The 26,918-nt window shown below is 48.5% G+C and overlaps 1 protein-coding gene across 25 annotated transcripts in view; it reads right to left on the bottom strand.

The window, feature by feature from the left end:
• The window catches only part of MEGF11 (multiple EGF like domains 11), a 380,714-nt gene that overhangs the window by 163,006 nt on the left and 190,790 nt on the right, over positions 1–26,918 (bottom strand). For all 25 annotated transcript variants that reach the window (XR_004348290.1, XR_004348288.1, XR_004348292.1 and 22 more), the window contains exon 5: positions 25,229–25,321. Coding sequence is in view for 19 of the 25 variants with exons in the window: in XM_032621461.1 (XP_032477352.1) it covers positions 25,229–25,321 (93 nt within the window). In the remaining 6 variants the exon portion in view is untranslated. The remainder of the gene's footprint in view (positions 1–25,228; positions 25,322–26,918) is intronic.

The following is a 26,918-nucleotide window of genomic DNA, read 5'->3' as shown; positions in this document are numbered from 1 at the left end:
GCACAATCACAGGCATAGAGGCAACAGAAGGGAACTCTGCCATGGGTGAGGCAGGAGGGGGATGTGCTCACCATCAAAGCATGCCCCGACACGCCACCATGGCACCTAACATTTTGGGGCAGTTGTCATCTGTGATGGTAAAAACCAAACCAAAAACAAGTCGAGTTTATCTCTAAGACTGAAACAAAGGGAAAAACAGCAGGTGGCTTCTCTTGGGGAGACCTCCCACCCCCGACTCAACCTGGATGCCCCCTCCCTATTTCGGTTGCCCTCGACTCTCTGCACTTCTTGATCCAATGGCCTGGTACTGGGGTCGGGGGATTAGTTAACTCACTTCTAAGTGGTGTCCCCCCTCCACCCCCACGGAGCCTCACACCAGCTCCCTTAAGAGACGTTGCAGGTAGGGGTAGGTGCTGAGGCGCCCCTGAAGTTTGCTCCTCAGCAAACGTTGTCCTGGCAGGAGGACACTGCCAAGTGTGGCTTAATGGCCACCTGCTGTTCTTTACATTATCGATTGCAATTCCTGCTTAGAAGCTTGAAAATGAGATCTTTTTTCCCTTTGTTGATTTTCCCATCTTTTCCACCTGGCAAACACCAGTATTTCCCCTGACTTTTCACTACTGAGAGTACTTGAGGAAGGCACAGTGAGGTGGGGACCCACTGGGGTTTCCCTCATCTTCTTCTAAGGAACATGGGGAATCTCCACCCAGGTGTCCTGCTGCAGAGGGGCTGGGGCCCAGGGGTCAGGAACATGCCTCGGGGCTAGGGTGACCAGTTGGCCCCTGCATTTTGCAAAGAGACACCCCAAGTTAATAGGATTTGGGGCTGGAAAAAGCCACTTTGTCTCTCTTGTTCCAGACAGTTCTGAACAGGGATCCACAGTAAACTTGAAGGGAAGGGCTCTGTGGGGTTTGACCTCTGCCTGAGAGCTTCCCAAACCCTAAGAAGAGACTATCTAATAGAGGGAGCCTGCAAAGTGGGGTTTCTGACAGCTCAGTTACAAGGTCATGAGAGGCGTACCGAGGACACTTCCCTGAGAGCAGGGAACTCGGGTCAGGAGAACACAGCTCTTAGGGTCCCAGCACCAACACCAGAGCCTGCAGGACCATCTCCCTAGACACTGACCCTCTCTCCCCATTCCAGGCTTCCTCATCACCCATGTAGGTACTGGGATTCATCCAGGGTAATGTTTGTATAGTACTGTTGGAGGCCCAGAAGGAATCTACAGGAACTTAAAATTTTTATGTGCCTACTTCAATGATAATTAAAAAAAAACCCAAACATCAGCAAAACCTGGATTGTTGCACAAAACCCAGTGGACCACATTGTAACTGAGCACCACGCTGCCCTCCCTGGTCTCCAGCCCTGAATCCCTTTGGGGAGGGGCCCCACTATGCCATGCTCCTAGCCTGCTCCCCAGTGGAGATCACCATCCCCTATGGGTCTCAGTCTGAGACCAGCCTTTTGCACCATCCTCGCACCAAACTCCAATTACAGAAACTGCTCAGAGCTCTAGGCTCCCATGAGATGAGGTCCTTCCATCTCCCTGCCAGGTTCCTGGTGGGGTAGGGATGTCTACTCGGGATGCCTCCTCAAGGCATCACCCCCACTCAGCCCATCCCACCTTGAGCTGAGGCTCAGAGTCATCCCACTTCCCAGGAAAAGTCAAATCCCACTAATACAAGCCAGCATGCTGCCATGGGGAGTTGAGGTCATAAGATGTCCTGTGGCCCAGTAATCAGGAGGCAGTGGAGGCCCCCAGGAAGGAAAGGTGCTATCTGCTTGCCACCCTGCAACTGACTCCAGTTCTCACCCGTGGAGGAGGGTGGAGCAGTGGTCCCAGCTGGAGCCAGCCTGCCTGCAACCAGCTAGGCAACCTTGGTACCAGTCTGGGCTTCAGTGTCCTCATCTGTAAAACGGGGAGAGTATTCATCCCTATCCTCAACAAAATACCAGCAAACAGAATCCAACAGCACATTAAAAGGATCATACACCATTACCAAGTGGGGTTTATTCCAGGAATGCAAGGATTCTTCAATATACGCAAATCAATCAATGTGATACACCATATTAACAAACTGAAGGAGAAAAACCATATGATCATCTCGATAGATGCAGAAAAAGCTTTTGACAAAATTCAACACACATTTATGATAAAAACCCTCCAGAAAGCAGGCATAGAGGGAACTTACCTCAACATAATAAAGGCCATATATGACAAACCACAGCCAACATTGCTCTCAATGGTGAAAAACTGAAGCCATTTCCTCTAAGATCAGGAACAAGACAAGGATGTCCACTCTCACCACTATTATTCAACAGTTTTGGAAGTTTTAGCCACAGCAATCAGAGAAAAAAAAGAAATAAAGGAATCCAAATTGGAAAAGAAGAAGTAAAGCCATCACTGTTTGCAGATGACATGATACTATACATAGAGAATCCTAAAGATGCTACCAGAAAACTACTAGAGCTAATCAATGAATTTGGTAAAGTTGCAGGATACAAAATTAATGCACAGAAATCTCTTGCATTCCTATACACTAATGATGAAAATCTGAAAGAGAAATTAAGGAAACACTCCCATTTACCACTGCAACAAAAAGAATAACATACCTAGGAATAAACTTACCTAAGGAGACAAAAGACCTGTATGCAGAAAACTGTAAGACACTGATGAAAGAAATTAAAGATGATACAAACAGATAGAGAGAGATACCATGTTCTTGGAATGGAAGAATCAACATTGTGAAAATGACTCTACTACCCAAAGCAACCTACAGATTCAATGCAATCCCTATCAAACTACCAATGGCATTTTTCACAGAACTAGAATTAAAAATTTCACAATTTGTATGGAAACACAAAAGACCCCAAATAGCCAAAGCAATCTTGAGAAAGAAAAATGGAGCTCAAGGAATCAGGCTCCCAGACTTCATATTATACTACAGAGCAACAGTAATCAAGACAGTATGGTAAGTATGGTATTGGCACAAAAACAGAAATATAGATCAATGGAACAGGATAGAAAGCCGAGAGATAAACCCACGCACATATGGTCACCTTATTTTTCATAAAGGAGGCAAGAATATACAATGGAGAAAAGACAGCCTCTTCAATAAGTGGTGCTGGGAAAACTGGACAGCTACATGTAAAAGAATGAGATTAGAACACTCCCTAACACCATACACAAAAATATACTCAAAATGGATTAAAGACCTAAATGTAAGGCCAGACACTATCAAACTCTTAGAGGAAAACATAGGCAGAACACTCTATGACACAAATCACAGCAAGATCCTTTTTGACCCACCTCCTAGAGAAATTGAAATAAAAACAAAATAAACAAATGGGACCTAATGAAACTTCAAAGCTTTTGCACAGCAAAGGAAACCATAAGCAAGACCAAAAGACAACCCTCAGAATGGGAGAAAATATTTGCAAATGAAGCAACTGACAAAGGATTCATCTCCAAAATTTATAAGCAGCTCATGCAGCTCAATATCAAAAAAACAAACAACCCAATCCAAAAATGGGCGGAAGACCTAAATAGACATTTCTCCAAAGAAGATATACAGATTGCCAACAAACACATGAAAGAACGCTCAACATCACTAATCATTAGAGAAATGCAAATCAAAACTACAATGAGGTATCACCTCACACCAGTCAGAATGGCCATCGTCAAAAAATCTACAAACAGTAAGTGCTGGAGAGGGTGTGGAGAAAAGAGAACCCTCTTGCACTGTTGGTGGGAATGTAAATTGATACAGCTACTATGGAGAACTGTATGGAGGTTCCTTAAAAAACTAAAAAAAGAACTGCCATACGCCTCAGCAATCCCACTACTGGGCATATACCCTGAGAAAACCATAATTCAAAAAGAGTCATGTACCACAATATTCATTGCAGCTCTATGTACAATAGCCAGGACATGGAAGCAACCTAAGTGTCCATCGACAGATGAATGGATAAAGAAGATGTGGCACATATATACAATGGAATATTACTCAGCCATAAAAAGAAACGAAATTGAGTTATTTGTAGTGAGGTGGATGGACCCAGAGTCTGTCATACAGAGTGAAGTAAGTCAGAAAGAGAAAATCAAATACCGTATGCTAACACATATATATATAGAATCTAAAAGAAAAAAAAAAGTTCTGAAGAACCTAGGGGCAGGACAGGAATAAAGATGCAGACGTAAAGAATGGACTTGAGGATACAGGGAGGGGGAAGGGTAAGCTGGGACGAAGTGAGAGAGCGGCAAGGACATATATACACTACCAAATGTAAAACAGATAGCTCGTGGGAAGCAGCCGCATAGCACAGGGAGATCAGCTCGGTGCTTTGTGACCACCTAGAGGGGTGGGATAGGGAGGGTGGGAGGGAGACGTGAGAGGGAGGAGATATGGGGATATATGTATATGTAGAGCTGATTCACTTTGTTATAAAGCAGAAACTAACACACCATTTTAAAGCAATTATACTCCAATAAGGAGGTTAAAAAAAGAAAGAAAAAAATAAACAAATAACACCAGTACTCCTTCCACTTCACCCCTGTCTTCAGTGGCTCATTGGCAGGGGCCCTTTCATCAGGCTATGGTCATGGGCTCCAAACCAGAGATGACTAGATGCTGCTGGGCTGTTCTTCAGTGCTTCTGTAAGGGGGTGCTGGTCATAAGGGGGACTGGGTAACCAGTTGTACAAAGTCCCTTGCTCTGGTGACAAGGCATGGGGCACAGCCACCTCTGTGGTCAGCCTGTACTTATGGTGTTCCTCACTGATGAATTCACCCACCAAGCAGGGGCGCTTGTGATGAGCCAGGGACTCAGTTGGCCAAGAGCCACCAGGGAGTGGCAGGTCCTTGGTTATTGGGTGCTCCAGGGTCAGACAGCCGGGATCCTGTCCTGCTTTTCATGGCCCCTTACCCTGTTTCAACATCCGTTTCTGCATGTGTAAAATGGGAATGATAATGGCACCAACTTAAAGATCACAAGTACAAGTGTCCTTCACCATCCAAGTCTAGTTGCGTTCAGAGAGAAAGTTGTCAGACTGAGTGTTTAATTCAAAACTTTATATCAGTCCTTTCTGCTTCTGAATTTGCATAGGAGGGTTTGGATAGCAAGGTCCCATACCTGCCAATGATAAGGGGTTTGCCATGAGGGTTACATAAGGAGACCAGCATTTACTGAATGCTTTGTCATGGTACGTGGTACCTTATTTACATGTAATACCCTAGTCAACTCACACAACTCCCCAAAAGAGTCACCATTTTACAAAAGAGGAAAGCAAGGCACGGAGAGGTCATATAACTTAGCCAAGGTCCCACAGCTGGGACAATGGAGAAGCCAGGACGTGAGCTAGTCTGCTTCCAGAACCTGTGCTCTTAGCCTCAACAGGTTAAACATTTAGCCCAGCCTTGCTGTTGCTGCTATAATTATTGTTATTTTCACATTCTCCTAGGTGATGAAAAGTTTTGATGATCCTATCTTTAAGGCATTTATTACTTTGGGGCAAAAACACTGGGGCAAAAAATTCTAATGTTCTAACACAGGAATCAGCAAAGATTTTCTGTAAAGGATCAGACCATAAATATTTTTTTGCCTTGTGGGCAAGACAATCCCTGCCACACTGCTCAACTCTGCTGTTGTAATGAGAAAGCAGTCACAGATACCCAGAAACAAATGGGCATGGCTGTGTTCCAATAAAACTTTATTTACAAGAGCAGGCAATGGAACAGACTTGGCTCAAGGGCTGCGGCTTCCTGTTTTAGGGAATTGTTTTAATTAGGAAGAGTACCTAGACCCCTCTCTTTTCTCAAGCCCAGGGGAAATGACACCAGTGGTGTTGGGGAGGACAATCAGGGAAAGCCGGAGTACAAGTCATTCATCTGGGCTCTGGGGCAGGGGACCACATATCAGAGGGTCAACCCCAAGGCTTCCCCCACAGGTGGGCAGGGCTTGGGAAGCCCAGTTTTGGCAAAAGAACTTGGAGACATTGGGTTTAGAAACGAGCATGGGAGCTGTGGGAACTGTGTCTGGCTTGGCTGTCCCTTCAATCAGAGCTTGCAGTGAGCAGTTGGAGAGCTGGGCTCCAGAAACTTCCAAGGCACACCTGCCCTGGATGTTACCTGCTACACTGCAACTCATCTGTGAGCAAACCTCAGCTGCCCACACCCGCCCTGGCTGGGCAGTGGGCATCTGATGTGACAACGTGGTCCACTTGGGCGGGAAAAGAACAACACGAAGTGTTGGGGATTACCACTGAGCGAGCAAAAATGGTGTCAACGTTGTTTCAGAGGCTTATAACCTTGTATCTAACAAGAGGGTGGCTCTGGAGGTTGGGTGTCTTTGTAGAACACCATTTATGAAGTTGCTGCAGAGCTAACTAGATCATTCTGGGCTAAGATGAACATCATCTTACACAGGACCGCTCTTTCAAATCAATCTGCCTCTCTCCCCCAGCAGCTAGGAGGCCTTGACAACTCCGCCTCTTGGTTCCCTCATCCTATAGAGTGAGAATAATTTGCAAGGCTGTCGGGAGGATTAAAGAAGGCCCATGTCTGTGAGCGCCCAGCCCAGAACCCGCCACATAGTAGGAGCTTAACAATGTTCCATCCCCTTCTCTGGATTTTTATGTAGTCAAGCAGCTGTAGAAACCAAAGGCTTTGGGAAGATTTTAAAAAGAAAAACATAACACTGAGAGAAAACCATGCATTAGCTTGATCCTCTCCCCTCCCCCCTCCAAGAACTAGGAAAAGACAGCTGTCACTCATTTCAGCTGTGGTATCTCTTTGGTATAAAGTAGCCATGGTGTGTCACCTTGCTTGTTCTATTCTGTGCCAAGCACTGCATGGGCATAGAGAAGGGGAGATAAAAATGCCACCCAAGGTCCACCTTATGGAATTGCCCCTCCCTCATCACTGTCCCCATCTGCCCTGTACACAGGCATAAGGAAGCACCTACAACACTGTCCCACGCTGATTCACCTGCCTGTCTACTAGACCCTATATTCCTTAAGGACAAGGGCTGCCTCTTTCTGCCTTGTCTCCCCAGGGTTTAGCCTACGGCCCCCGCTCTGGGAGTTCCCACAGTGAGATACAGTGCTGGCCTTTGAAGCCATCAGCCAATCAACTTCCAAACTGCATGGCAAGTCACTGCGTTTCTTGGTGGTCCTCTTGGACTCTGTGGCTGTGACTGATGTTGGGAGACATTTAGAGCTCAGAGCAAACGCAGAGAGGTCTGTCCCGCTAATCTTTATTTGCTGAGCAAATGTTATCGACTCATGAAAGAGAGTTGCTCATTTCAACAGCAGACCTGCCTGTGTGGGTTATGCTCTCCTCAGAGAAGCCTCGAAGCTGCATCGGATACCTGTCATCTCCCGTGATCTGGACCATCCAGGGCTCCTGCTTCCCAGTCATGGCTGTGACCCAGAGATGGGAGACATGCAATGCGGAAATGAGGGGAAACCTCAGCGATTTCTTTTGGCGGCAGCAATAGCAGGGAAAAAACAATCCATGCCACGTATCCTGCTGCCAATTATTTAAAGAAAGCTTGGCTCCAACTCTGAGTTCCTCCCTGCTGGTAATTCTTTGGCTCATGAGGCAATACGTGTCATCTGCATTCCTTACACTCCAAGAATCAACTCGGCTCACTTGGGTTATTAGTAGGACACATGCGCCCACCCAGAACCAGCACCCAAGGGAATCAACGAGCACAATCAGGGCCCAGCACCGTTCGCAGAGCCTGAGTCCTGCCAGATGACTCCCTGCACCCGCTCTGGCCTCCGGGTGCCCTCCTCTGCTCATCCCAGCTGGAAGGGACCTGTGCCTTCTCTGAGCTTTCAGCCTAACGTCGTGGTCCCAAGCACCCAGCCCTGGAGTTCCTGGGCTGGTTGTACCATCACAACTACTAGGCTGAAGGCACCTGTGTGGGCGGGAACTTGCAATCCATTTATAAATCCTCAACAGAGCCTGGCTTAGCAATTGTCCTCCATGCATAAAGGAAATTCTGCTCTTCTGAGTCAAAAAGAGACCATGAGTCAAGGTTGACCCACACAAGAACCCTGCAGTCTCTGATTTTTCTCATTCAGGACTTGGCTCAAACGTCCCCTCCTCAGGGAGGCCTCCCGGCCCACCCCACCTCCCTCACCCTAACTCACTGCTGTTTTATTTTCCTCATACCAACATCTGGAATTACTGTATTTATTTCTGTGCTTGTTCACCATCTCCCTCTCTAGAAGGTAAGCTCTATGAAGGCACATACTGTCTCGTTTACCGCTGTCTCTCCGGCGCCGAGAACAGGCACACAGTAGCAGGCATCCAACACAAATGTGTTATATCAGTGAACTGTACTGAGTGAATGGATGGGGGGTGAATGTGATCGGTGCCCGTTAAGTCCGCTTTCCCTGAGCCAGCCCCCTGCTGGCCCCAGCAGTAGGATTAGGACCTAATCTTCCTGACCTGCTGTCGCCCCACCAACTCCAGCTCCTCTGTCTCTCCCCTGTCCTATCAGCCCTTGGATTTAAGGTGGCGACTTTTCCAAGGGAACAGCAGAACTTTAATAAGAAATCGGCCAGGGCTGATGGATGACACAAAGTTGGCACCAGCCTCAAGGTTGGAGGGAGTTATCTTAAACTATTCATAGTTACTAGGAGGGCAGCAAGTCTGAGGAAGATTTAGGGGCTTGCCTCCTGGCAAGACATGTGGACATGTCTCCAAGCCATCAAAAACAGACACTTCCTGTGCAGTCCACCGGAGATGGATAGTGAGGCCTCTGGCGTGAGAAATTTATTGAGAGCTGATCAAATAAATTTGAAGTCTGGGATCTCAGCAGAGCTTTATCCCCCTCTTCCCTGCTAGGGCCCTCGTCGGAGGATGGGCAATGCAGTGGGCTGGGCCTAAGCAGCAACGCCTTTCTGTAGCAGGCAAGCTGTCTCCAGTTTCCTGCAGCCTCCAGGACCCTGGCCCTCCTCAGCCCCCGTGATGAAATAGACCCACCTCTCCACTCCATGTGTCTACTTCCTGCTGGGCGCTGCCATCAGGGATGCATTTTGCCATTTGAGCTGCAGCACACCTGTTCAGAGGCCTGAGCTGCCCTGTCACCTCTTCTTTCTCATGCAGACCCACAGCTTTCTGGAACTCCAGGTTCCTTTCCTTTCCTGAATGTCTCGCCACTCAATCCCTGTCTATCCTTCAAGGTCTATCTCAGTCTTCACCTCCTCCAGGGAGACCTCCCTGATTCCCCAGGAAGACACAGGCTTTAACCTTTGGGCCCCATTTTGTGGCATGTGCGTTAACCTCGTCTTTATGGCCGAGATGGGAGGGCAGCCTATGCCCTTGCCGACCCCCAAATTTTCGCTTGTAATATCCACCCCACCTTCCTGCCTATTCCACACCTCACACCTGGCAATGTCAGACCTACGAGGAGGTGTTCCATAAACACTTAGTGGAGCAAATTGAATGAAATGAGCAAGGAAGTTTAACAAGAACTAACACATTTTTTTCTTCATATGAACTTGGGTGCTGGACAGGTGGAGAAGCCTTTTGTTTTGCATGTGGAATATTTCAAGCATATTTTAAAATGTAGAGAAAATTAAAACAGCCTATTCATCAGCCAAATCTTAATTCCCCCCATTGTGGCTGCAGATATTTTTATTTCAGAATAAAACACTACACAGCTGAGACGCCTCACGCATCACTCCCTATATCCCTTTCACCTCCCTCCCTGGGCGTAGCCTGACTTTGGTATTTATCACGGACATGTCTGTTTTAATGCTTTTACTACATCTGAATGTACCTATCAATATCCTATTCATTATTTTGCATGTTTTAAAACTTTCTATAAATTATATCATAGGGTATGTATGTAGCCCTCTGCAACGTGCCTTTTTCACTCAATATTGTATATTTGAGAGTCATCTGACTGGACATGTATAGCACTAGTTTGTTCCTCTTAACTGCTATGGAGATCCCATTGTATAAATATATTAGAGTTTATTCATTTCCCTCTTGAGGGACCTCTAGGTTACTTGCAGTTTTTCATCATTACAAACAATGATGCACAGATGCACATGTTGGAGAGGTTCTCTGGAGTAGAGTTTTTCAAATCGTAGGTTGTAACCCAGAAGAAAGTCATGAAATCAATACAAAGGGTCACAACTACCATTTTGACAAGTGAAATAGAAGAGATTTGAAAATATCAGTGTGTGCGTGTGTATGTGCTGGGACACAATGGGTTGTGGTAGAAAACAATGCTTGAGAAACGTGGTATGATGCGGTGGGCTTTAGCTTTATTTAAAATTACCAAATTGTTCCCTGAAATGGCACTGCCAGTTCACACAGTCGCCAGCAGCATATGTGTCCACGTTTGCGTGTATCCCTACTAACACTTGGTATTATCAAAAATTGATTTTCCCCAACGTGTTGGGTGTGACAAGGCAGCACCTTTTAGTTTTAATTTGCATTTCCTTGATTACCAGTGAGGTGAACATCTTTTCATATATTTATTGCCCATCAAAATATCCTTCTCCTGTGAAGTGCACGTTTATGTTATTGCCCGTGTTTGAATGGTTGCTTTTACTGATCTGTAGGATTAAAAAAAAAATTCTGGATACTAATCCTTTATGGATTACATGTGCTGTGAATGTCTTCTCCCAGGCTATACCTTGCCTTTTCACTTTGTTTTGCCAGCTCTGATATCCTGATTCACAAAGAGGCAAAAGGGAACTCATATCAGAGAGGGCAACTCTAGGGCAGGGTGAAAGCTTGGGTCTTTCTGCATCTCCAGAGCCCTGAATAAAGCAGGCCCCTAATAAATGATTGATGACCGTAATATAACTGACTAGATAATTCTATCAGATTCATCTAGCACAGTGCTGGGCTTACAACAAAGGCTCTGTGGAGACTTAGTGAATTGAGTCATGGTTTTGCTAATACTGTAAGAAAAGTCTCAATGTCCAGGCAGAGAAATCAGAAAGAGGGCATCTTCACCGCAAAAAGAGCGTTGGCTTTATGGAAGCATTTCCCGTGGATGCCTATAAAGTATGAGATGATTTAAAAGTATGAGATGATTTAACTCAGAATTCAATTTATGCCCAGTGTTCCAGGAAGCAAACTTGGGTCTCCATCAGGTGACCCCAAGCATCTTGACTCCTGTCATCCCTGTGAGCTCACAGTGGCACAGTGATTCTTCATATTTTACAGACGGAACCATAAAAAGTAAATGCCTTACCCAGGCCAGTGAATGCAGAGGCCAGGGCAGAGCTGGATCCCACATCCCCTGACCTCCACCTGATAAAAGGTTGGGACCCAGAGCATGGGTATTTTGAAGCCAGAAGACCCTTAAACTCTCAAACGTAGGGGAATAATCTGGACCATCTTGGGAAAGAATTTATTACCTAACTCAAGCCGGTTGTAACTCCAAATATCTATCTATCTATCTGTCTCACTGAGATACATGAGAAGAGATGAAGGACAAAAATAAAAAAATATATTGATACCCTCTGCCTTCCTGGCCAGAGCAGGGGAGGCAGATGTGATAGCCAGTGGGATGTCCAGGAGGAGCACCTAGAACAGCCTTACTGGCTCCCAGGACCTCTGACTCCCAGCCTGCTTCTCAGGGGCAGCCTTGCCCTCCCATCCTCCAGGCCTCAGTGGGGCCCCAAGGCAGGCGGCAACTGCCCCAAAGTGCTGCAGCAGCAAAGGCTGTGGCAGAACTGGGGAATCTGTCGCCCTCTAATAAGGAAAGTCCGTTCTGGCAGCCTGGGTAATAGGCCTCAAATTGAATAATTAATAAAGTTATAAAAATATGTCTACTATATGGCCAGAATAATTCAGCCCAATTAGAAGCGATTGTTTCTTGCAGTTAATGCCACTCGTTTTTCCTGGTGCACAGCTCTTAGCACCAAGATAGGATTTGTAGGTTCGGCTGCCTCCTTGAGGGGTTTTATTAAGACCGAACTCTCCCCTAGGGCTTCTTTCAGTTGAGGAGTATCCATCTTTCCATCCATCTATTCATGCCTCTCTCCAACCATGTATCAATTTGTCCACCTGTCTATCCATCATTCCATCTGTCCAGCTATTCACCCCTTCATCCATTCCTCCATCCATCTGCCCATCTACACATGCATCCATTTATTCATTGATCCATCTATCCATCTAGCCCCTGCCCAGATCCATTCACCAACTCCGTCACAGCGGTCTCTCCCCTGCCCCGTCCCCCCATCCAATCTGCTTCCATGTGATGCCTAGATAGCCTGCTTCAGTTGCCTCAAGTCAGGGACAGGGGAAGGAGAGCATGACCCAGCTGGCCTGGAGGGACTAGCCAGGACTGGAGGAGCAGGTCAGAGCCTCCAGCATGCCCTCTGTTCCCTTACCAGACCTGGTCACAGGTTAGTTAAGAAAGAGTTTAAAAGTTGCTCCACTACTCCACAATGCAGACCCAGTTGATGCAAAATGAGCCTTCAGGGGCTCCCCATGGCCCATGGACTCATGTCCAAGCTCATCAGGCTGCTGGTAAGGGCACCACACCACCTGGCCTGGCTTCCAGGTGCAGCCTGGCTCCCACTCTCCGCACTAGGCACCCTCTGCTTTAGCCACGCGGACCTGCTCACTGTTCAGTACCCTTGCTTCTGGGGGTCTGTGCCTGGAATGCCCTCTCTTTCCATACTGGACTATTGAAACTTCAAATCTCATCCTTCTTTGAGCTCTGGTTCCACGGCCTTCTTGGCATTTTTCCTACTTTTCCAGCTAGCTGTGATCTCTGCTTCCTCTGAAGGACCAATCCAACTCCTGGTCTCCCATTGCAATCCTTGGGGGCATGGGCCTGGGCAGCACGGATAGGTGAGAAGATTTGGAAGATCAAGGGACATGGCTTTGAATTCTCCCAAACATCCAACCCAGAGCCCCACTCTTCCTTGGTCCAAGTACCTCCACTAGAGCATCATCTAAAAGAATGACAACATGACAAAATGGGAGAGCAAATCCACTGGATCTCACTCAGCACGGTGCTGAGTGCCCACCGGTAACTGCGGTGTGCAGGGCCCCAGCGTCACGGTGACAAGGAAGACCTGGACCCTGCCACAGAGAGGTCTCAGGGGCTGGGGGCTGGGAGGAGAGCAAACACGCAATCAAACAATAAACGTCTAGGGTGGCGCGGACCACACTGGCCATACGTACGCAGTCAAGTACATATAATTCCTGTGGGAATCAGGAAGTGCCATAGCAGAGGCGGCATCTGAACTGGGCTTTGAAGGCAGAAGGGCAGTGGGTCAGTGGATAAAGGAAAGCTGAGAGAGGGGAAGGGGGAAGGGAGGTGGGGGAGATAAGGCTGAAAGCTTGCCAGGCATCAGACCCAGAGGGGCCCTGAGGCCTGGCCAAGGAGTTGGGCACTTCCTGGCAGGCAGAGGGGAGCAAGGAAGTGACATGGCCTGGGTTTGCATTTTAGCTGCCTCCCCACCTCCGAAGTGTGGGAGGGACTGGAGAGGGTAGGCAGAGAGCCCTGGAAAGAAGTGTTAACCAGAGTCGTGAGTGTGGTCTCCAGAGACTGACTGCCTGGGTTTGAATCCTGGCTCTGCCACTTACTCGCTGTGTGCCTCTGGGCCAGGTACTTAACCTCCCTGAGCCTCAGTTTCCTCATCTGAAAGATAGAAATAGTAATAATAAATAATAATGAATAGGACGGTGTGTGTAGTAAGTGCCGGATAGAAGTTAGGAGAGAATCTAAGCAGGAGCACAGCCCAGACCTCTCTCCCGTTCAGCCTCAAAAGTCATCTCCTCCACAGCTCTGAATTCCGGTAGAAATATGCCCGAGCGAAGAGAGCACACACTCAGGAGCAGCTGGGTGACCTCAGAGAATGGCTAACCCTCTCTGGACCTCGGCTTCCTCCATCACAAAACAGGGGTCATAATCCCCACTTCACGGGGTGGAGGATGAAATGAGGTCATCGTGTCCATCCCCAGCGTGGTGCCCGGCACACAGCAGTTCTGGGCTGACTGGGAGGAACTCGAAGTCCTTGGGGGCAGGGGTCTCAGAGAGCGGGACCTGCCGTCAGCCGGCCCTCTGGCTCCAAAGAAGATGCACCCCCTCCCTGTCAGAGTTCCAGGCCGGTCCTCCAGGCTGGTGGGCGAGGCTGGGAGCAGTCTGTGCTTCCCTTCCCCCCAGGAACTGTGTTTCCCATGGAGACCCAGCCCACATGCCCAGCCTGGAAGCGCAGGCCACGTGTGTATGCGTGCACGTGCGTGTGTATCATGGGGAGTGTTGCACAGTGTCCTTTTCATGCCCAAGCGGGGTCCGGAGGGGCGGCAGCGCTGCCTGCCAGGACCGCACAATGGTGCCAGCTTGGCTGCTGCCCTCTGTTCTGCTTTTGTCACATTCTAGGCAGGTTCTCCCACCCTCCTCCCTCTCCCAGTCCTTGAGACTCACTGCATGTCATTTATTTATTCATTTTGTTCTCAGGGAGCCAGATGGCCAGAGCTGGGTTGGGCAGAATGTACCTCCCTTCTCCCCCGCTACGACAGCGCCCCCTGAACACGCAGCTCACACACGGACTCTAGGCTATCCAGTCTCTGGCTTTTTCAGGTACAATAAAGGTCACGTGTGCCAGGGCTTTGCCTGACCCCTGACCCTGCTCAGATGGGACTGGTCCCATTATCTCCCCTGGTCTGACAGGCAGATAGAGAAAGGGTGACACCCTGAGAGGCTGCCCTCTCTCAAGCCGTGGGAGAAGCAGTGGCCCCATGCCCCCTTCTGCCCCATGACCTGCCTCCCTTGGGAAGGGGGCTCTCAGCAGGTCTCCCCTCCTTTCCTGGTGGGCGTCACAAGAGAACGCCCCGGTCCAAGGGTGGAAGGAAGGTGGTCTGGGGTCTCCACCGGCTGCCCCCAGCCCAGCCTCATCCTCACATTGGTCCGGGCCCCCGTGAGGGTAGGGCACCCCCGGCATCTGCTCCCTCTCATTTCCCATTTCTCCTGGGAGGCACTTTTGGAAGAAACAAACTCTGGAAGGGAGGGAAACAAAACTCTTTACCAGCTTCCAGAGCATAGCCAAGGCTGGGAGATCTCAACAAGAGGGAGGCAGGGGTTGGGGGGAGGCGACAGTCGAGGACAGAGAGATGGAGAGGCCAGCAGATCTACCTTGTTGCTGCCCTTCCCCTGCAGCCCCCAGCCCCCAGGACACAGGATGGGGCTGGGTTTACGTCTCTTAACCCTCTTCAAGGTCTCTTTCAGCCTCTATCACAGGCTGCTCACAACTGAGTTGGCGCTCACACTTCTCACCTTCCCCCCTACCTCAGCACGGCCTGTGGAAAGAGTCTGACGGACCCAGCTCTGATGCTCACCAGCTGTGGCACCATGGGCCATCACTTAACCTCTCTGTGCCTCAGTTTGGTTCCTTCCTTCTTCCCATGATGGCTTTCCTGAGCCAGCCAGGTCCCCCTCCCATCAAAGCCAGAGCCTTCTCTCTACTGACACCTTCTCCTCCCTCTTATCTGTACTGGTGGCTCTGGCTTCTGTTCGAAGGTCCCCAAGGATGGGGGCCATGCCCTCCTCATTCCTAATCCCCCCCTTCAGCCCTGGACCCCCAGCAGCGTGGGCCTCTGCGCAGTGCTCAATAAATGCGCCTTAAATGGAACTCAAGGGATAGAGAACGCAGAGCCAGTGGAACCGCTAGCCCTGGCTACTGAATACTTTTTCGTTCAAAATTAGAATTCTGGGGTGAAGAGCAGCTCCTCTTCCGCACAGACCTGGAAAAAGCATTTGCTGCCGTGTCCAGAGCCCCCTCGTGTCCCCGTCACGGTGACTGTGCCCCAGCGTGCGCGCTGACACGGAGCCCCCCATCCCGGGGAGGCGCACCAGATGCCGGCAGGAGGCAGCCCAGGTGGTTCTGCGAGGGCGGCGGGCGGGGCAGAGCAGCACGCGAGGAACGGCAAGTGTGACTGCTTTGTGGCGATTCATCTGAAGTTGCTTTAACCCTGACAGCCGCCTTGGCGTAGTGAGCCAACCACGAGTGAGCTGCGGCCTCCGGGTTGGCAGGATGCCCCTCTGCGCCTCGTCCCAGATGAGGCAGCCGAGGCTCCCCAGGCATCCCCACCTGGGGGCGGCAAGGGTGTGAGTCACTGTCCCCACCCATGGCTGTCCCGCCCCACCCCTTTTTCGGGTCCTGGAAAGAAGAGAGAATCACAGGAGGGCTGTGCGTGGGAGGGAGTGGGGTGGTGGGGAGAGCAGACTCCCTCCCCCAGAGGTCACCGTCAGGAAGGTCACGAGGGCCCTTGATTAAGTGAGATGATGCTGGATTTTAGCTTTCCAGAAACATGGCATCGTGGGATTTTTAGACCTGGAATATCCATGCTGACCTTCCCATTTTAGAGATGAGAAACCTGAGGCTCAGAGAGAGGGAAGGACGTAGCTAGGGTCACCCAGGCAGAGGTGGGACCCGAAGCTGGCTTCATCCCTTCAGAGACAGCATGGAGCTGTGGGAAGAACACAAGTGCTGGGTTCTGATCCCAGAGCTGATGCTTGTTAGCTGAGTGGATAGCAGGAGTTACTCTACTTCCCTGAGCTTCGATTTCTTCATTTGAGAAATGGAGGTAACACACGTGGCAGGCTGCTGGCAGAGTAAACGGATCATCTGTGTGAAGCATCTGTACACGGTAGAAGCAGGAATCCGTATTCACCTTCCTCCTCAGACCGTGTGGCCCCCTCTTGTTCCTCTCTGACTCTCTCTCGTAAGCTCTCCTTACTCAGGCTCGGTCTCCGTGCTCTCTTGCTGGGAAGGAGCCCCAAAGTCTTGGCAATGGCCCTTCCCAGCAGACCAGTGTGGCCAAGTCCACTGACTCCCCACCCAGCCTTGCCCATCTCCTTTTGGACCCCTTCATCTGCCCCAGGACAGAGGCAGGAGCCCTGGTCCACACCCTATACCTCTGCTTTGCCCCTACGTCCTTTGCCTCCAGACTGCCACGTCTCCATGTTTGTCGGTGAGAAGTGTGCCCAGGGATCCCTGAGAATGGGACCCTCCCCCTAATGTACTTTTAAGCCAGGCAGATGGCAGGGTCGACCCCTCTGGAAATCACTGACCTCAGTGCCCTGGCCTGACCTGGAGTCATGAGTCTGGCCTTTGAACCTGGGCAGAGGATTCAGGAGGGTCCGAATCTTTAGGTCACCTGCACCAAGGCTGTCGAATAACTTGACCCATTTGCTTTGGTGTAATGAGACCCATCTGCCTCTAAGACAACTCCAGCCTTTAACTCCCAGAGCAGCTGGCGAGAGACAAAAGGCATGGGAGTCAGGACACCCAGGATCAAGTTACAGCTCTGCCACTACCTCCTTGGGTAACCTCAGGCAAGTAGTTTCCCTTCTCTAGGCCTCAGTTTGCCCATCTATAAAATGGAAGAAGTAGATCAGACAATTTCTGAGGTTCCTCCCAGCTCCTGCTTCAAGGGTTTCAAGTTACATCATGAGCGCTCCATGACCAGAAATTAGGTCCTGGGATCCAGACTATACTTCCTAGCACTCCATTCCAGGACTATGTGGACATATGCTTTCATATATGTGAAGAGAGCCGCAGGAAAACAGGATGCCCAAGCCCCAGCAATATGGGGGTCATATGACTCCCAGCCTGGTAGGACAGCACTGAGCATTGTGGAAAGACGCAGAGACCCTGAGAGCCCCCAAGACGAGGTACTGTGGGCTGGATCAGAGCTCTTATGCCATTCCAGAGCCTAGGAACACAGAGGTTGACTCGGGGGGTATTGCAGACAGCCCAGCACTCTGGAAGGAAGAGTCCCCAAGAATGCGGTAGGAAAAGAGCTTGAAATGCTGATCCCTCTATAAACCATCCTGTAAACAGTCATCAGCCCTGAGAGATCTAAATCAGATTACGGTCTTTCTGCCTTTCCCACTGCTTCTCAATATCCACACCTAAAATAACCTTGTCTCCAGGGATGCCTAGCAGCATAGCCCCAAAAGGTCCACCAAAGGCTCATGTGATCACATTTTTTGTTTTTTTTTAAATAAATGCCAATTCTGCCCTCAATTCTATAACAAGTCTGTATTTGTTTGTTTGTTTCTATAAATTTATTTATTTTTGGCTGTGTTGGGTCTTCGTTGCGGCGTGCGGGCTTTCTCTAGTTGCGGCGAGTGGGGTCTAACACTTTGTTGCGGTGTGCGGGCCTCTCATTGCGGTGGCTCTTGTTGTGGAGCACGGGCTCTAGGTGCGCAGGCTCCAGTAGTTGTAGCACGCGGGTTCAGTAGTTGTGGCTCACAGGTTCTAGAGTGCAGGCTCAGTAGTTGTGGCGCACGGGCTTAGTTGCTCCGCGGCATGTGGGATCTTCCTGGACCGGGGCTCGAAGCCGTGTCCCCTGAATTGGCAGGCAGATTCTTAATCACTGTGCCACCAGGGAAGCCCTCTGTATTTGTTTTAATCTAAGGAGCAAAGTTTAAATCACTTCTCAGGTAACTAATGTGCCATTACATGGTGCAAAATTTTAACTCTATAGCTTCAGGAATCCTTAGCAAAGTCTTTCCAACAAATGGTGCTGGGAAAACTTGATATCCACATGCAGAAAACTGAAGTTGGACTCCTACCTTATACCATATGCAAAAATTAACTCAAAATGGATCAAAAACCTAATTCCATGAGCTAAAACTATAAGACTTTTAGACAAAAACATAGGGGGAAAGCTTCATGACACTGGATTTGGCAATAATTTCTTGGATATGACACCAAAGGCACAGGCAACAAAAAATAGATAAACTGGAGTTCATCAAAATTTAAAAGTTTTGTGCATCAAAGAACACTTAACAGGGGCTTCCCTGGTGGCGCAGTGGTTGACAGTCCGCCTGCCGATTCAGGGGACATGGGTTCGTGCCCCGGTCCAGGAAGATCCCACATGCCGTGGAGTGACTGGGCCCATGAGCCATGGCCGCTGAGCCTGCGCGTCCAGAGCCTGTGCTCCGCAACGGGAGAGGCCACAGCAGTGAGAGGCCCGCATACCGCCAAAAAAAAAAAAAAAGGACACTTAGAGTGAAAAGGCAACCCACTGTATAGGAGAAAATGTTTTCAAATCACATATCTGATAAGGGATTAACATCCAGAAAATATAAAGAACACCTACAATTCAGCACCAACAAGTCAGCCCAGTTGAAAAAAAATGGACAGATGACTCGAATGGACATTTCTCCAAAGGAGATACACAAATGGCCACTAAAGCACATGAAAGGAGACTCAACATCACTAATGATCAGGAAAACGCAAACCAAAACCACAATGAGATGCCACTTCACACCCATTAGGATGACAATTATAAAAAATAAAAATAGAAATTAACAAGCGTTGACAAGGATGAAGAGAAATTAGAACGCTGTGCCTTGCTGCTGGGAATGTAAAATGATGTAGACTCTGTGGAAAACGGTATGGTGATTCCTCAAAAAGTTAAACATAGAATTACCACATGCTCCAGAAATCCACTTCTGGATATACATGCAAAAGAAGTGAAAGTGGGAGTTTGAAGAGATATTTGTACACCCATGTTCATAGCAGCATTATTCACAGTAGTCAAGGTAGAAGCAACCCAAGTGTCCATTGATGGGTGAATGGGTAAACAAAATATAGTATAATATGTACATACAATAGAATATTATTCAGCTTCAGAAAGCAAGGAAGTTCTGACACATGCCACAATATGGATGAAACTTGAAGACATTATAAGCGAAATAAGCCAGTCTCAAAAGGACAGATGTGGGCTTCCCTGGTGGTGCAGTGGTTGAGAGTCCGCCTGCCGACACAGGGGACACGGGTTCGTGCCCTGGACCAGAAAAAAAGGACAGATGTTGTATGATCCCTCTTATATGTGGTACCTAGAGTAGTCAAATTTTTAGAGACAGAAACTACAATGGTGGTTGCGGGAGTGGGGAATGGGGAGTTAGCGTTTAATGGGTATAGAGTTTCGGTTGGGGAAGATGAAAAAGCACTGGACATGGATGATAATGATGGTCGCCACACAGCAATGTGAATGTCCTTACTGCCACAGGACTGTACACTTTAAATTTTCTGTTACGTATATTTTCTCTCTCTCTCTCTCTCTCTCTCTCTCACACACACACACACACACACACCACAAATCTCTAGCAAACATATATCGTGGTTTGAAAAGGACTGACCTAGACGGTCCCTGGCTAGTTTAGGAGTATAAGCATATTTCTGAGCTGGTACATGTTTTATTTTAATCTGCAAGGATAGCTGAAAGCCAAGTCAGCCAGGGGTCCCACACATCATTCAAGATAAGAACACATTTGACTGGGCAGAAGCTACTCTTGGTGGTGACCCAACTTGGTTCCTGCTGCATCCATTACTCAGGCCTGCTCCGCAGCCCTGTCTTGTGCTGAGCATAAGGCCTGGAGGGCTGGGGTGTGGGTAGGGGGGGACAGTTTCAACAAATAGTAAGAGGCTGTGGAGCGCACTTTTACTCTCCCGCACTCTGTTCGCATGGATAAAACCAGTTCAGTGGGATCCTAAGAGTGTGCGAGACTATGGAGAAATGGGAGGGATTCTCTGCATGTCTACCCCAGCCCTCGGGGGAGGCCTGAGACCAAAACCAAAATGCCATTCTACAGGCCAGAACCCAAACTGCAAATCACCACGGGAGGGAGGCAGAGGCCAGAGAAGCGGGACCCAAGAATACAGTAATTAAATAATACAATGAAAGGCTGAAATTTCCAAGTTGATTCTTGGGTATCATTTATAAAAGTTAACAGGGCATATTTAATTTAGGAATTGGCTCACGTCCTTCTCCTTAGAGCTGAAACCTCATAAATGAAATACACTGGACCATTGCCCAGTGTGGAAATAAAACTTATGAATAATGTTTCTATCTCAATCATTGTTAGTGCTTTACTATTCCTAATTACTTTAAAAAGCTAGATATTCAGTATAGCAAAACTTTATTTTCTTTTCATCTCCACTTGTGAGATTAGTGCAGTTTAATAAGAGTCAGTCTGTCATCTTTATTCAGTATAAACTGACATTTCATCATTTTACTCTTCATTATTATATAAGATGGAGGTTTATGACCAAGCATGCAGCCACTCCACTTCCCCATATTGGTCCATCTAATACCTTGGCATTATCCACGATAGCTGACGTGTCTACCCACCAGGCAAATCAGCATCACCTCACTTCCTTTATGGAGCAGAAAGAAATTCGTCCAGGCCTTCAAGAAATTAGGCTACGGGGTTATAAGTCTATAAAAGAATGAAAAGTTCCCCACCGCATCCTACTACTGGATTTGTCCCCTTCATGTCTATCAAAATCATAAATCCCTTGGCAGCCACAAAGGGCAGGGCAGGGGCAGGCAGTAGGATGATGGATCTTTATAATCCTCCCCGCCACTTCCAGGAACTTATCCTAAGAAGAAACTGGGACACGTGGGCAAAGATACATGCATGAGAAGAATCACTGCAGCATTTTTACACAGGACCACAATCCCTTATTCACATGTCAACAACCCAAAAATCTCTAAAGAGTCCAAAGGAATTAATTTTCTAAAATTCATTTAGAGGCAAAATCTTTGTGGAACTGATTTGTGGTTAAATATCTTCTATATATCACTAGATGTGATCAGTTATATGTCACTTCAGAAATATTACTATGTTTCATCCCAAGGTGCTGACCAAACCCCACTGGAGGCATATGTCATATATGATATAGTCACCATATACCTTCCTGAACTCTGAAAAAAATCTAAATTTTTAAACCAACAGGCCACAAGGATCTTTGATAAAGGACGGTGGGCCTAATATAGTGAAAAATCAGATACAGCCTAAAAGTCCATCAGCAAGAGACTGGTTAAACACTTTTAGGAATCCATAGAAGGAAACGAGTGTATGACATACAGTTTAATTAAAAAAACAAGTTACAGAATAGCACATACATTTGATCTAAATAATAAAAGTTGTGTCCAGATCTAACTCTAAGAACAAATGTGCAGAGAAATAAGGAAAGGCAAGCACTCAAATGCCAGAATTGGTCATCGCTGGGTGTGTGGGTTTAACTTTTTGTCTATACTGCTGGTGCAGTTTGAACTTCCTTTTTAACATGAACAGGTACGGTTTTAGAGTCAGAAGAAAACACCAACAAGAATGATGCTTTTGACTAAACAAAAATCAAAGCTTCCCTGCAAGGACGTCACATGTCTAGACATGCAAATGACAGATCCCATTCAGAAATCTCCAGAGATACACATTGTGCTCATCAGGGTACCCATCTCCATGGACACAGGCCCCACAGAGCACACACAGGCAGACAGGGGTCCAATGGCACAACAGCAAACAGGGTCAAATTGCTTGGAGTAAACATAATCACAATTTGTGTCCCGTGGCTGATTCATCTGTCTCCATGACAATATCCCAGGGCCACGTCTTTCAATCATATCCTTCCTTCCCCTGTGAGCAACTAGCTTTTCTCATCAAAGAGCTATTTCAACCTCAGGTTGTATTAACAGAGGTTGAGCATCCAGAAGGAAGCAGAGCATAATAATTATGTGTTCAGGCTTAGGACCTAGGTTTTCACTTGATCAACAGTCCCAGTTTCATCATTTACTAGCGGTGGGCCTTTTGGAAGTTCTTTAACCCCTCTGTGCTTCAACTTTCTCATCTGTAAAATGGGGCTAATTCCCACATCATAGGGCTGTTGTGAAGAGCAAATGAGAAGATGAATAGTGATAGTGCACAGGAAAATTCAATACAGAGGACTTAGCTCTATTGTAATTTTTCCATACAAGCCTGCATCTGTGGTCAGATCTAGGAATGATCGTTTAAAAGGAACAAAGGTCACAGCCAATGGAGAGAAACTAGATGGGGAAGGCAGTTCAGACCATGTCATGTGAGAAACAAAGGAGCCTGGAGAATAAAAATTGAGTGGGGGGGGAAGTGACCATTGTCTTCTAATACCTGAAGGCTTGACCCATGGAAGGGGACTCTGGTTTCTTCTGTGCGGTCTCAATGGCTATTATCAACTGCTCTAAGATGACCTTCTTCCCACACACAGTCTGTGGCCTTGTTCACTGAGCTCCTTGGGAGAAAGTTCAGACATGGCAAGGAGGGCCATAGAGATCCATGACCCAGCCCTGGCCTTAAGCTAGAGACAGATGATTTTGAGCATGAGAATCTGTGAATTCCCTTCATTCAATGCTGCCGTCTCTCAAAAGAGGGTTGGAACTTATCTTTCAGGACTTTCTGAGGGTTTAGTAGTACATGCCCTTGAGTAGATGCAGAGCTGGTGATTCTTCAACCCATGAGGGTGGATTTGTTGAAGAAACACCGTGGGTTGCTCGGCACCAAGTCTGATGACTGAATTGGGAGTGGAAATTGGGCAGCCCGGTTTTATACTGTAAAGTTACAAGGCTACGTGCTTGGTAAACACACTCCAGGGGCAAGATTTACTCTAAACTCCCTACTCCCATTGATCAAGGGCCGCCTCCCTTCCACTTCTTTCACTAGACCGGAAGGAAACCCTGAGAGACAGACTCTGTCTGAAAAACCCTCCAGGCCCCCCAATCATCACAGTCTAGAAACAGTGAGCACCAAACACACTTGCACTGGTTGGTGGTTTATATGCACTCAGGACTCCTGGGACTCAGGCTGTATTTCAACCTCCAACAGACTGAGCTTGACATTATAATCTGGCAACAGCAAGCAGACCTGTCCCAGCAAGGTTCACAGAATCCAAGTTAGATAGTTCCCTATCAAAGATTCATTGTAGGAAAAGTTACACAAAACGAAACACAGACAAGGTGGGGAAAAGCTCTCAAACATTTCGGCCAGCATGTCTCCTGCAGTTCACAGAAGGACTGCTTGAATACATTCCTTTAACTCACGTGTTCCTCAGGTGTACTTTTCATTGTCTGGAGGAGTCCCTGCCCTGTTGCTCAGCGTGACTTACCTCAAAGCAGGGAAACAGGTGGAAGGAGGAGGCTACCACAGTCACTGGAGGTCCCAACACATTGGAGAGAGTCTCTGGAGCACCCCAAACAGATCCTGGTCTCCCCAAGCCAGGTAACCACCCAGGCCCACATCCAATAGCTTGCTTGGCTGGTATGTTCCCATGTACTGGGTAGACAAAGAGGCTCCAGTCAAGGCCTTTGGAAAAAAAAGGACCATAACTAGATGTTTCCACCCCAGCAGAGACTGGAAAAGGGCAAGATCACCACGCTGGGCCAATGTGGACCCACCATTCCTTCTCCATGTTGTTACGACCATTGCAGTCACTATGGGACAGGGAACAGGGAGGTGGCTCCCAAAGATGGGTCAATGATGGGGGTTAGACCCCTACTGGATCAGCTTAGCTGTGTTACCTACTCAAGTCACACACAAAAAGATACTATCCCAGCTCAAAGCAGGAAGAAAATTGGGCTTTAACGTTAATCAAGATCTCCTTGGAAATCTAATAAGACCATGACATTAACCAACCATTGATTGCAAAATGTGCCACTGGAAAGAGGCTCATCTGTGAGTATTTAAGGGAAAATGAGCCAAAGGAGAAGGATTTGCCTTCAGCTGGGCTCCTGGCAGAGAATTCCCCGAGGAGCTGCCGGTGTACCCTGCCCACTCGGCAGCCAGCCCCACAGGAGAGATGATGCCCGTGCTGCTATGAGTCACTCTGTCGGTCCCAAGAACATCTGCCTCACTCGTGCTCACCAGAGAGCCTTCCCCAGGGAATGTGAACAGTCTACCCAGAGAGATGTAAGAACACAGTGATCAGCCTTACAAGCATCCCATTCTCCTACTTTTGGGGACACAGAGGCATCCCAGTACCCATCAGTCTCATAAATAAGTCCCCTGAGCCTCTGTGAGCACCCACTGAGCCTTTGCACCAGCAAAGCTGAAGACCAGGCCTTGACCACAGTGACCTCCTGGGTCTGCGCCCCTAGGTGGCATCTCAATTTCACTTCAAGCCTCAAAGACCTTATCCAGAGGCGTTTCATCAAAAGCCAGAGTCGTACAGATGACCCCACAATTCCCCATACACACGACATGCAATGCCCTCTAGGTCGCCACAAACCATGACCCTCATGCCCTGGAGCCCTCCACCCCGAGTACCATCCGGTAGGTACGCTTCCTCCCCGCTGCCCACACTCACTAGGTAGCCCAAGCCCAGGACAAAGAACTCAGCATCCACACGGCACGGCCCCTCCCCAGCCAGAGCCATGGCCCCGCTCAACTCCCAAAGACCCTAGACTCACCGCTGGAGCAGTCGGGCCCTCCCCAGCCGGGCTCACAGTGGCAGGTGTCCGGGGAAACACAGCGGCCGTGCACACACTCCTCTGTACACAGGGCTGCAGGGGATCAGAAGAGGGGGAGGAAGAACAGGAACAGAGAGTGAAAACCAACCATCTGGTCAAGGAGCACAATCCACTTTGTAAAGACTCCCTGGGGCCCAGGGATGCTCAGAACGCATCACTGGTTTTGGGGAAAATCAAGCTGCTCCTGACCTGAGTTAGTCATTCATTTATTCATTCATTCATTTATTTGCGGTATGTGGGCCTCTCACTGTTGTGGCCTCTCGCGTTGCGGAGCACAGGCTCCGGATGCACAGGCTCAGCGGCCATGGCTCACGGGCCCAGCCGCTCCGTGGCATGTGGGATTCTCCCGGACCAGGGCACGAACCCATGTCCCCTGCATCGGCAGGCGGACTCTCAACCACTGCGCCACCAGGGAAGCCCTGACCCGAGCTATTTAATTAACTCTGAAAAGGATTCAACAAGGGTGTGCTTCATCCCAGGCTTGTTTCCTAAAATGAAACCCGAGCCCACGAAATGGCAGCCTTGGTGGCTTTTCAAGAATAGTTCCTCCAAGGTTGAACACTTGGAGACGTTCCACAAAGCCCAATCCCTACATCCTCACTCCTGCTCTCTTTCCCCATCAGCTCAGAAAATGACCCATCTTCTGGCTTCCCCAATTTCTTTCTGCAAAGGCCCCCAAATTTATCAGGTTGCCTGAAAAGAATCCATTCCTCTCATGTTTTCCCCACCTTTCTGCCCTCCTTCCCAAATGTCCCTATTTTGGGGCTCTCAAATGTCAGCAAATCTGCAAAGTACACAAATGCTGAGGAAAAAGCAACAGCTAATTATAAGAAAGTAATTAAGAGAGACAGCCACGACGACGATAATTGTAATTAGAAAGCGCCTGGCAATATCTTATCACTCAGTCAAATGCTACAGCCTCCTGAGTTGGGAGGCAACGGCAGCAAAATTTCCATCAACTACCCCAGTGCTGAGAAGGCTTACTGGCGGCACTTTGAGGAAGGGAGATTATTTCTCTCTCCCTTTGACACCCACATTTTCTCAAGGTCATCCATTGCTCCTGAGAGATCTGTCCCACCGTCTAATCCATCAGTGAGGGATTACGGAAAGCCCCTTTGCCACCCCTGCCAATTTTGTAAGCTTGGGAAATCAGCAGCTACCATCAACCCTGTCAATTGCTCAGAAGGGATCTAGATGAAGCGCTTTTTTTCTGACAAGCAACTAGAGACCTTCTCTCTGCCTGGAACTGGCCTGCGCTGGGGGGACAGGTGGCCCCCAATGGTGAGCTTGGAGGAGCTGCCACTGACTTCCGAACACCCATCCTGCTTCCATGTCCACTGCTTGGCCGAATGCCCAGCGAGAGGGCGCCGTCAGGGTAGATAACAGAGTTCATTTTATGGTGGGTGTGGGGACCTTTGGCCCCTCCCAAACACAGACACTGACCCTGAAGCTGTGGCCTTAGCTTTGCCTAGGGCTCCTGGTGAGGCAGGCCCCGAAGAGCCCTTTCAGACGCCCCATTGTTTAGTGGTCTGCAGACAGCCCATCCTCTGCAAGCCTGGGATGTGGTATGTCTGGGGGGAGCCCTGGCCCTTGAGTCATTCTCATTTGTACAAGTGGCTTTTGGGCAGAG

Source organism: Phocoena sinus, chromosome 2 (genome assembly GCF_008692025.1).
Source record: "Phocoena sinus isolate mPhoSin1 chromosome 2, mPhoSin1.pri, whole genome shotgun sequence".
Lineage (NCBI taxonomy): Eukaryota > Metazoa > Chordata > Mammalia > Artiodactyla > Phocoenidae > Phocoena > Phocoena sinus.
Note: the sequence above shows the minus strand (reverse complement) of the source record. Positions and strands in the feature narration are given on the sequence as shown.